The sequence below is a fragment of the Bos taurus genome, chromosome 18 (genome assembly GCF_002263795.3).
Source record: "Bos taurus isolate L1 Dominette 01449 registration number 42190680 breed Hereford chromosome 18, ARS-UCD2.0, whole genome shotgun sequence".
NCBI lineage: Eukaryota > Metazoa > Chordata > Mammalia > Artiodactyla > Bovidae > Bos > Bos taurus.
Window position 1 is genome coordinate 29,351,885 of NC_037345.1, and position 12,078 is coordinate 29,363,962.

General features: G+C 36.6%; 1 protein-coding gene across 4 annotated transcripts in view; it reads right to left on the reverse strand.

The window, feature by feature from the left end:
- Nucleotides 1-757: 757 nt before the first annotated feature.
- CDH8 (cadherin 8) overlaps nucleotides 758-12,078 on the reverse strand; it is a 409,345-nt gene continuing 398,024 nt past the window's right edge. For all 4 annotated transcript variants that reach the window (XM_024978266.2, XM_059876743.1, XM_059876742.1 and 1 more), the window contains 2 exons: nucleotides 4,286-4,537; nucleotides 758-2,848 (listed from right to left, as the gene is read on the reverse strand). In XM_024978266.2, the coding sequence (XP_024834034.1) occupies nucleotides 2,355-2,848; nucleotides 4,286-4,537 (746 nt within the window). In that variant the 3' untranslated portion in view covers nucleotides 758-2,354. The remainder of the gene's footprint in view (nucleotides 2,849-4,285; nucleotides 4,538-12,078) is intronic.

A 12,078-nucleotide genomic window follows, 5' to 3' on the forward strand; every position in this document is an offset into this window, starting at 1 on the left:
CCTGCCAGGCTTCTCTGTCCATGGGATTCTCCAGGCAAGAATACTAGAGTGGGTTGCCATGCCTTCCTCCAGGGGATCTTCCCAACCCAGGGATGGAACTCAGGTTTCCCATATTGCAGGTGGATTCTTTACCATTTGAACCACCAGGGAAACCCTACTTAAACATTTTAAATCCATGTAGTCAATTCAGAATTTGATGCGTTTGGATTTGCAGCTAAAGCCCTTCTTCTCTCAGGCAACCCCAAGCCAATGAGAGGTGACAGGGGAACTGGAGGCTGTTTGTACCCGATGAGAGATTCCTCTCACGGGACCCCTCCGAACTCCTTATTTGTCAGGTCTGCATTGCAGTCTAAGGTTCTCTTGCCAAATCCTGCTTCCTAATCTCCTCACTTTGGCATTTTAAAATCTGTATCCTTGTCTGAAAAAGTTCCCCGCACAATCCTGTTTCCTTTCTTTTACCTTTTACTCCTAACTCCGCTTTAGCACTTGTTTCCAGGAGGACCCCAACTAGCAGAGCTGAACTAGCCTTACCATATACCATGTTCCTGCCCACGTTCCTTTAATGGCCCTGTTGCTATCTTCCTGTGTGATCATCACCAAGCCATTGCTCATCTCTGGTTCTTTATCATAAAGACGCTTAAAATAAAAAGTGATCCATGGGATGGTTTTGTTGAACATTCTAGAATTCTAGTTAGAGTTGATGACTCTGTTAATTGATTTCCGTCTGATTAGAAAAAAAAAGTGATGACAACAAGGGTATTTATAAAAATATATTTCACAAAGTAGGAAACAATACAGGAGTTTCTCTGAATACAATACATGGAGTAAATAAACAATATTGCATTAAAGCAAAGTAGAAAATTAAAATGATCTGCATGTAGTACTTGAGTTTTATCATACATTATCTACTCCTAAATGGCAGGTTTGCGTTACAAATTGAATATGCTCACATCTTCTAGTGCAGTTCTGTTTTGGAGTCTAATACGTTCTGTGCATCATCATGATGATCAGGGAGAGAAGTGCTAAAAACAGAAGCAGTAAAATTATGTACAAATCAGTTCCTGCTCTAAAACAGTGGGATCAACTTGAAGCATGTTTATTGGGCAGGGCGTTATGTAGATATCTAAAAGTCTAGAGTTTAAATATTCACATGAATCAATATACTTTCAGATGTTTGTGCTTGTTGTAAAAACACCAAATACTAGGATTATGAACAAAATAGAAAACAGTCCAAAAGTTTCTCTGGGAAAATGCTGCTCCTGCCATCACCAGTCACAATAACATTTTCTACTCTAAAGAGACTATTAGCTTCCCTTTGATAATATTGCCTGCCATACTCATCTCATCAAAATGTACATGTATTAAACATTCATTGTATATATATTTATATAAAACAATCTAAAGGATTATTAATGGATATAATTTAGTTTTTTTTTTCATATAGTCCCTTAATCTATAAATTACCAACCTTAATAAATAAAAGCCTTAATGGACATCAATAAAATATTTATTTTGAGGATTAAACAAATAAATTCACGCGCTAGCAGTAAAACCATCTGCCTCTTATGTAGTCCACTGTGTGACACAGTTTCTCTTTGTATCCTTGTGGGAGAAGGTGAACTGGAGGGAAAGAGTAATCCTGGTTCCAGAGAACAGGCCCATTCGAATGAGATTTCTCTCCTCCCACCACTGAGCTGGCAGTCCCCACCCTGGAATGGATTACAAACATGAATATTTTAAGGCTCGACACAATATTTAAAGATGCTATTCCGTCTCTGATGAGTGGGGCCAACAATTATGTACAATGTGTGGTCAGCGTACCGTATAATCTAGGAGGCCTCCCAAAACTCCAAAAAGTCAGAATGTACAGCAGACCAAGTATTGCTTTATCATTAGTGGCAGGATCCTTGCAGGCGAAGGGGAAAAAACCATTTGCATTTATAAAAATCCTCGCAGAAGACACATATCAGCAGCAAATTTCTTGCAGGTCCATTTTTCTAAGAAAGCACCTTTTTAATTTTGATTTTTTCCTCTTTATATGCCATTCCTCTAAGGAGGAGCCAGGATCCCAAACTTTGTCTCTGGTGGTCAGGTAAATATCAAATATCCAAAGACTTCTAGACACTCCACATACTTTAATTCACACTCCACAAGATTTATAACCTCCTAACATATACTTTTTAATTTTTATTATTAACTTTTTGGTTCAACAGTAAAATGTAGTTGAGTTTATAGATGATTGGTGCTAAACTTGCCTCTAAAACAAATAGCCACATTGGTTGTATCTAAGGGGAGTGACCCTAGAATATTACAGAATGCTCAGTTCCCTTTGATTTATTTATAATAATCCACTGTCAAGTTTCTTTGTCACTTTCACCGACAGAGTAGAGTTCGCCCAGTCTCTTAAAGCGGGGACCCCAGTCACTGAGGTAGTCAAAATTCTGGTCCGAGTCTGAGGTGGTGGACTCCAAGGAGCTGAGGGAGCCGGCCACGGACCCTCGGCCTTCATAGCCATAAATCTGAATGGAGTCATATGGTGGGGCTGTGGGATCGTTATCTGCCTCGTGTAGCCGCACGTTTATAAATTCATCCACATCAACACCGTTCGGAACCGGCGCAAGCCCTTGCCTTGGCATAAACTGCAAATCTGGTTTAATATCTTTACGGGGTAAAAATCCATTAATTCCATCTGGGTTTTGTAAAGTTGCAATGTCAAAAGCCTCTGTGTCTTCTTCCCCTCCTCCTTCGTCATCATAGCGAATGATGTTTTCTCTCACGTCTTCATCATCTTTGATAATGAGTGGCTCATTTTTGTGTCGCCGCAGAGTTACAAACAGCACCACGATGACTGTAGGAAAAACATAAAATAACAATTAGCCAGACAGACATATAATTTCACAAGTAACACATCGTGTATTTTGAGCAAGGGGCATTATTTAAAAACTTATGAACGTGTAACTTTCGTGCATTCATTTGGGAATTAAGTGAAACGCCTTTCTGAAGTATGGGCACTGAATTTTGAGTGAATATTATTCTAGGTTGCTTCTATTTGTTGAATGGTGATGAAGAAGCTGGGTTAAAATAACAAGTTTGCATCTATTCATGGTGAAGGCTACATTTAATACCACTGGGAGCTCTGGAGTGAATGACGCAAAATGTGAAACAGCACAGAGAGCATGAGTAACTTGCTGTGTGTCTTGGGCAGATCATTCAATACTTTTTGACTCCGTGCCTCTCTTCCATAAAGAAAAAGGAGCTGAATAGACTATATTGAGTATGTTTTGTATTTTTCTAATAAGTTCTTCAAGACTGTTTCCAATACAATAATGTTCATTCACAAACAAAGTGGTATATTAAGGTGAATGTCAGCTTTGAATGGGCAACTTCTTCTCTTGTGTGAAAGTGCTAGCTTTCCTCTACCTGGTAAAGTAGAACTAAAGGTGGGGAAAGGGAGAGGAATGCATTAAAAGAAAAAAAAAAAAAAAAAAAAAAAACTAGCCAGATCAGCCAAATCAAACTTGGGCTAATGACATCAAATATGGAAGGAAATGATGCTCAATACAAGATACCGGGTGAGCAGAACTGATATAACCAGGAAGGTAGTGACTGACATAACCTTTTTCCAAGGGCAGGATAAGATGTATGAATACCTTCCCTTTTGTGTCCTCTTACTGTCTAATCTCATTTTTATAATTGAATTCTTTAGCAGAAAAGTTACAAAAACATTTTCTTAATTTGCAGTCTTCATCTTAATTTGATTTTAGTATCAAGAAAACTATCTGAGAAACACAATGCAATTTTGAGAAAAAGTATTTTTTGTTTGCTTGTTTGCTTTCATCTTATCTCACCAAATTTTGTGATTGGATGGATTCAGCAACCCAACCCATACACTATTTAGATAAAAGAGTATTTTGGACACAGGAGAGCCCCCTCCTGAAGTAAACTGGTGTGCATCGGAACCCTGCGGGTCTTTTTATATAACAGTTGCTGTTGTAACCACTTAAGGTCCATCCCCACTTCCACCACAATTATTCGTAGTTTATCTTTTCACGGGTGATGGAATTGAAAAAGGCAATGAACATTTCTCTCCACCTGGACATTTACTATTACAATCCTTTTTTTCCCTCTTGGTGACCTCAAAGCTTGGAGAAGTGGAAAAGAGTTTTTCTTCCAAAGAATATTGACTAGGATTTTCTAGGTCGAGTTAGGGTTTTCTGTCCTTATTTACAGTCATTTATGAGCCAGAAAAAATGGTGACCCCCTAGGCTATGAAGAAAATACATACCTAGCAGCAAAATGATGCATGCTAATATGGCGATTAAGGCGCCCATACTGAGTCCAATCGGAAGTACATAAGCTTCAACATTACAAGACTGGACAACGCCGTCACTGCTACAGCCACAGACCCGGATGGTCAGGGTGCTAGTGCTGCTCAGAGGAGGATTCCCACTGTCACTGATTATGATTGGTAAGAGATAGACTTCTTGCTTCTGGCGGTTGAATCCATTATGCTTTGCCAAAATGCTGAGGGAATTATCTGGAAAAATGAAAATTAAAGTAGTTTGCATCATTTCAAAACGGCTGCCCGAACAACACTTGTTTTTCTAGTTCATAAATCCTCTGCAATCCTCACGACAATCCCGACTCCACTGAACCACTCCTGAACTCTTCTTCTTCCCTCTTCCCATTTTCCCAATTGGCATGGACCATACACACCCTTACAGGTTCAATGACAATGGCCTCAGGATAAACTAATGGAGTTTTACCCTCACCTTGTAAATGCAAAGGATTTCTCTTGCAAAAATAATCTTCAAGTGTCCTTTTATAGAACACAAATTACCCGAAGTCCCCATAAATAAATTTAATGTTCTTTATCCAGACAATGAAAACTAGACTATAAATTTCCCCACATTTTGAAAGCCATATTTGAAAAGCTTTGTGTTACAAGATAGACTTTATGACCGTATGGCATACAAAACAATACACTTGATTCCCACAGGTACCTATTCATATAAAAAGAGTTATTTATGCTCTACAGCATTTACATTAAGATACACAAAAGTCCAATTTACTGCCAATTGGAGGAGATATGCCACATATTTTAAAATTCTGTAGAGAAGACCTAGAGTGGTTATACAAATAAGAATTAAATGAGAAGTCATAGGAGCAGGTGATCCATTTTTCATGTATTAATTATATGGAAATGTATACTGTTTATCTGGAGCAACCCTTAAGGACATTTAAGGGCATACTTCAGTTCAAAGTAGAACTGACTAGTGAGAAGTGATTGGTCCCATGGTAGCCCTATGAATCTCAAACTTTTACTCCCAAAATGAATTTCACCCCCAACTTTCTGTTGTCATTCATCCCTATGTCATGAACTGTAGCTATATATGCATATGTGTGTGTGTGTGTGTGTGTGTGTGTGTGTGTGTGTGTGTATATATGTCTGTTTTCTCATTTCAATTAATGACAGACAGAGGGCTATTCAGATGGGAACACTGATTATTTCATACTGATATTCAAGCCAAAAGCAAATAAACGTAACTTTGATTAATGTGTGCAGTACTATTTGGGCAAAGTGATTATTTCAGTGGGATTTTTTTCAAATATTGACAAGTTTGCAGACCCCAGAACATTTGTCTGCCTCACTGTTGCCTTTTAAGGCAGACATTCCAAACCATTGTTGTACAGTTCCTGGTCATGGATGTCCCAGTGATTTCTAGAATACTCAAATATATGAACAGATATTCCACTCAAATGATTTTTATGTAAATGTGTTAAATCTTCTGTACCATGTAGTACAGTGTGCGGTGCTATGCTGTGTTTAATTGCTCAGGTGTGTCTGACTCTGCAACCCCATGGACTATAGCCCACCAGGCTCCTCTGTCCATGGGGATTCTCCAGGCAAGATTAGTGGAGTAGATTGCCATGCCTCCTCCGGGGATCGAACCCAGGACTCCTGCATTGCAGGCAGATTTTTTACCATCTGAGCCACCAGGGAAGCCAATACCAGAATTCAAAAAATGTGACAGATATTCCTTAAAATAAATGGATAAATTATATTTGTCTTTGCTTTGTTTAAGATATATGCAGACCTACAGTGTCTTGATAGTAAGCAGTTAGAGAGAAAAAAAACTCTGTTAACATTTTTTTTTCTAAGTTATTTCTGATTGTATCTCATTATTTAGTAATTTGAAAAGTGAAAAGAGGTCTCTAGTGGAAGTAAGCAGTGATATTCCAAATGATCTAGTAATCTTTATTTCCATGACAGAAGGAAATGCCAGTAAGCTAAAAGCAGGAGAACATTATCTCAAAACAGATACCAAATATATAGCTGTGTGTGTTATATTTCCAGAAAGTGTGAGACAAGTTTGAGTACAGTTAATTAGTACAAGGAATATTTGTGGATGATTTCATATACCATAGTTCAAAACAGAAGATGGGAATTGTTCTTCAAGATGCAATTAATAAAATTACAATGGAGGCTTTTGTCTTTTTGTGGTTAACATTATTTATATGAAAAACTATCTTTGCATAGTCTCTCTTTAAACAATCTATAATGATAATTTAGAAACTGCAGCAGGAGTATTATTCATTGCAGAACAAAGCTATCTCCTTTATTACTTAGAAAAGCATTGACAAGTCTTAGACCTAACTCATTTTTTTCTTTTACTATTCCTGGTATCTGCATATGTTGCTCTCTTTCTATATAAAGAAAATTATTGACTAAGTAAAGGAAGTTCACGGGTCATTTATGATAACTTTCACCTGCTACCTCCAGGGAAAGTCAATTGCCTATTTGCCTATTAATATTTTTACCATATTTTCAGTTGGTATTTACATTTATTATTAATTATTTTATTAGGTCACATTGAATTGTCATTATTTCACACCCCCAAAAACCCACTGAATATTAGCAGTTTCACATACTTCAAATTCGGGTATTTGAAATACATATTTCTTTTAAATTGCATGTTGCAAATATGTTCAATAAAGTTCTGCTTTATTTATTTAAAACATATGATGCCTTTTCATTTTATTAAAATTTTAATCTCAATGTAGTCAATTTTACCAGTCTTTTTAATGATTAGTAATTTAGCCTTATTTTTTAAATTATTATTACGTAAAAATTACTTTTTTTAATATTGCCTTTCACATTTAAGCAATTGTATGGTATCGATATTTTTCTGTACTGATCATTGATTTTCCCAAGGTTAATTGTGGAGTAATTTATCTCTTACCCACTGACATTCAATTCTTAGTCCTCACAAATCAAAGCTTTGTATATCTTCATCCTTTTAGGCTCTCTATTATGTTCTAGTGCTCTGTTTTTCTAATCTTGTATCAATATTATGCTTTCTATGTATGAAAAATTTATAATAAATCATGATGTTTGTTTTTCCCATTATGTTCTTCTTTAGGAATATTTCAGTCATTCTTGCTTATTTGCTAATCTCTGACAAATGCAGAATAGATTACCAAGTTCCATGAACATTCCTGTAAGAGTTTTACTTGAAATTATATTAAGATGTAAATACATTAAGAAAATTGACAACTTTAGTCTTCTATATCAAGACTCTGGTTTTTTTATTTAATATATGTTAAAATGTTTTTATTTTAACTGCAAGAGATTTTCACATACTTCATTACACTTAGTATTTTATATATATATAGTTGCTTTAGTACTTATACCTTTTTAATATTATATTTTCATCTCATTGTTGCTAGTGTATAAAACATAACTTTTATATGTTGGATTTAATTTCAGTCACCCTTTAAAACATTTTTTTTTAACTTATAAGAATATATCTCAACACAGAGATACATATGAGGAGCATGATAATGTGGGGAATTCCACAGTGGAACTGGAATTACAGTTTATAAAATTTATAAAATAAAATTTAAGCAAACTAATGTCTCTGGAAATAGTTCTGGAGAAGGGCACCAAACAGAGAAACATTTATTCAGGAAGCATGGTACAGCCTGGTAGGAATGACTTGAGTATGGTGCTCCAACCAGAACCTGGTAGCTAGCTTCTTCACCCCTTCTCTCAGCTCTGCGAGGTGGAAACTGTACTCCAAATTGGTCCAGCCAAGAGCACACAGCTTCCTCCCTGCCACAGCTAGCAGTTGCAGGGCGGTGTCACCAGTTCTCACCCTGCTCCTATCTACCTCTTAATGGACTAGATTCTGAGTCGGTGTGGACAAGGCAGGGTTCCTTTCTTCCTTGCTGCCCCTGCTTGGGCAACAGAGGCTCTATCTTGGCAAGACTTCACGGGGAATACAGGGCTTCAGTTGTGCTTGCCCTGAATTATGACAATGGCTTCACAGTGGGAGAGCCAAGCCAAAAAGACTTGAGGCTACTGTACCCTCATGTCAAGTGCACAGCTCCTAAAGTAGAGGTGTCACTCAGAGAAAAACAGCACAGTCTCCAACTCAGCTTCAAAGCCAGTGGCTCAATGTTTTGCCTCAGTTGAGAAGTAGAGAACCTAGAAACCTAGAAACTAGAAAAGAGCTGGAGAGGAGCCAGCCTGGGTCAGAACAATTCTGAAACACTGAGGGAAATACCCTTCTGAAAGAGCCCACATTTGGTTGGATTAGGGATTTAGACGATTTCTGAATTAAGAACAATTTAGATGATTTCTGAATTAAGAACAATGCAGAAAGCATCTAGCAACTAGTGAAGTTTAACAACGTGGGTGTAGTCAAGGAAAGAGACAACTCTGCCAAAACCACTGCCATTGCTGGTGACTGTGGGCAAAGCCAAGGCTGGGATCCCCTGAGGTGAAACATTAGAGGCTTAACGTTGCAGAGGGAAAACAGACCTCACTAAAATAATCCAGCCAGTTACTAAACAAATAAATGAACAGATTACAATAACATGCCTTGGCTGAAGGCTCAATATCCAGAGTTACTATAATATATTTTCTAAAAATGTCCAGTTTTCAACAAAAGATTATAAGACATTCAAAGAAACAAGAAAGCATGACCCATAAATGGGATAGGGATGGGAGGTAGGGAGCAGGTGGGAGCAGGTTTGCTCCATGAGAGCAAGCAAAAATCAAGTTAAACAAAGACTTCTAAGAAACCATTGTAAATGTGTTCAATGAGCTACCGTAAACCATTAAAGAACTATGGAGGCATGATGACAATCTCATATCGTAGAGAATATAAATAAAGAGATAGACATTATTTTTTAAAAAGAACTTAATGGAAGCTATGGAGTTGAAAAGTACAGTAACTAAATGAAAAATTACAATAGCTAAACTGAATCTGAATTGGCAAAAGAAAGCATTAGTGAACTTGGAGATAGATCAATAGAAATTTTGCAAACTGAACTATATAGGGAAAAAAGAAAAATGAATAGAGCCCTAGAAATATATGGGACAAAATTAAGTCCACCAATGTACCTGCAATGAAAATACTAGGAGACAAAGAAAGGAAAAGAAAAAATGCAACAGAAAAACTTCAAAACTTTTTGGAAACATTAGTTTCCACTTTGAGAAACCAATAAAAATCAAGGTAGGTGGGAATGCAAACTAGTACAGCCACTATGGAGAACAGTGTGGAGATTCCTTAAAAAACTGGAAATAGAACTGCCTTATGATTCAGCAATCCCACTGCTGGGCATACACACTGAGGAAACCAGAAGAGAAAGAGTGACGTGTACCCCAATGTTCATCGCAGCACTGTTTATAATAGCCAAGACATGGAAGCAACCTAGATGTCCATCAGCAGATGAATGGATAAGAAAGCTGTGGTACATATACACAATGGAGTATTACTCAGCCATTAAAAAGAATACATTTGAATCAGTTCTAATGAGGTGGATGAAACTGGAGCTTATTATACAGAGTGAAGTAAGCCAGAGGGAAAAACACCAATACAGTATACTAACACATATATATGGAATTTAGAAAGATGGTAACAATAACCCTGTGTACGAGACAGCAAAAGAGACACTGATGTATAGAACAGTCTTATGGACTCTGTGGGAGAGGGAGAGGGTGGTAAGATTTGGGAGAATGGCATTGAAACATGTAAAATATCATGTATGAAACGAGATGCCAGTCCAGGTTCGATGCACGATCCTGGATGCTTGGGGCTGGTGCACTGGGATGACCCAGAGGGATGGTGTGGGGAGGGAGGATGGAGGAGGGTTCAGGATGGGGAGCACGTGTATACCTGTGGCGGATTCATTTTGATATTTGGCAAAACTAATACAATTATATAAAGTTTAAAAATAAAATTAAATTAAAAAATAATTTTAAAAAATCAAGGTAAACACAAAGACACTCACAAAGAGACAGAAAAAAATACTGAAACTAAAAGACAAGAAGAATATTCTGAAAGCAAGAGAAAGTTGACTCATCACTTCCAAGGGAACCTCAATAAGATTAACAACTGAATTTTTATAGAAACAGTGGACCCAAGAAGAAGGTTAGCACATTTAAAATGCTCAAATCAAAACCTTTCAACCCAGGATCATATATTCAGCAAAACTGTCTTTCAAAAAGAATGAAATAGAGATATTCCCAGATAAACAAAAAATTGAGGGAATTTGTCACCAGAAGACATGTCTTAAAAGAAACAAGAAAGGAAGTTCTTCAGACTAAAAGCAAATAACAAATAACCCCAGATGGTAATTCAACACCACACTAAAAACAAAGAACATCAGGAGAAGTAATTATGTAGTTATAGAAGACAGTATAAATGCATAGTTTTTCTCTTTTCTTAACTTTTAAAAAGCAACTGTATAAAACTGTGCATACATAACATATTGTTGAGCATATAATAACTAAGATTTCAAAAGCAATGATTTGGTATCCCAATATTATACTTTCAGTAATGGATAAAACAACTGCTGCTTAAGTCGCTTCAGTCGTGTCCGGCTCTGTGCAACCCCATAGACGGCAGCCCACCAGGCTCCCCCGTCCCGGGGATTCAAGAACACTGGAGTGGGTTGCCATTTCCTTCCCCAGTGCATGAAAGTGAAAAGTGAAAGTGAAGTCTCTCAGTCGTGTCCAACTCTTAGCGACCCCATGGACTGCAGCCTACCAGGCTCCTCCATCCATGGGATTTCCCAGGCAAGGATAAAAGGACTAGTCAGAAGTAAATAAGCAATAGAAGATTTGAACAACAGTATGAATCCACTATACCTAACATATTAATAGAATACTCCACCGCAAAACAACAGAATATTCTTCTCAAGCACACATGGAGCATTCTGCATTATGTATCATAGGCTAGGCCATAAAATGAACCCCCATAAATTTAAAAGGATATAAATAATACAAAATGCATTCTCTGACCATAATGGAATGAAATTAGATATCAATTACAGAAAATAATTGGAGGAAACTCACAAATATATGGAAATTAAACAATGTATTCCTCAATAACCAATGACTTAATAAAGAGATCAAAAGGAAAATTTTAAAAAAATATCAGACAACATAAGTGAAAATGCAGTCAATCAAAATTTAATGGATATAGCTATAGCAGTGCTTAGAAGGATACTTACAGGGTTAAGGCCTATATGAATTTTCTCCTATCTTGCTATACTAACAAGAATCTCAAATACAATGTTTAATATAAGAAATTATGGTACACACTGTACCTTGTTCTTGATATTAAAAAAAGAGAAAATAGCTTTTGACTTTCAGCATTAAGATAACTGAAGGTGCTTATTTGAAGATACTGTTTATAAAAGTGTATTCTAGTTTGTTTTCAATTTAATTTTTTCTTTCATTTATTTGCTTCACAACGATGTAAAGCAGAAAAGTAGTCATATCAAGGACTTAGCTGTTTACTACCTCTAAAACTTGGCTTCAGTTATATTATTATGTTATTTAAAAACCTTCATTACAGTCCTTCATATGTAGATGCATTTCCATGTTATATCATCTTGTTATCTTGGAAACTTAACCTGCTCTATCCTATGGCTTCTTATCTTAATTATATTTACTGCATTTTTTTTCTTTTTGAGCATAACACATGTAAGAGGATAATACCTTGATAGTGACTTATCAGAGAAAACAGACATTTTATAAAACTGGAAAATATATGAAACAAA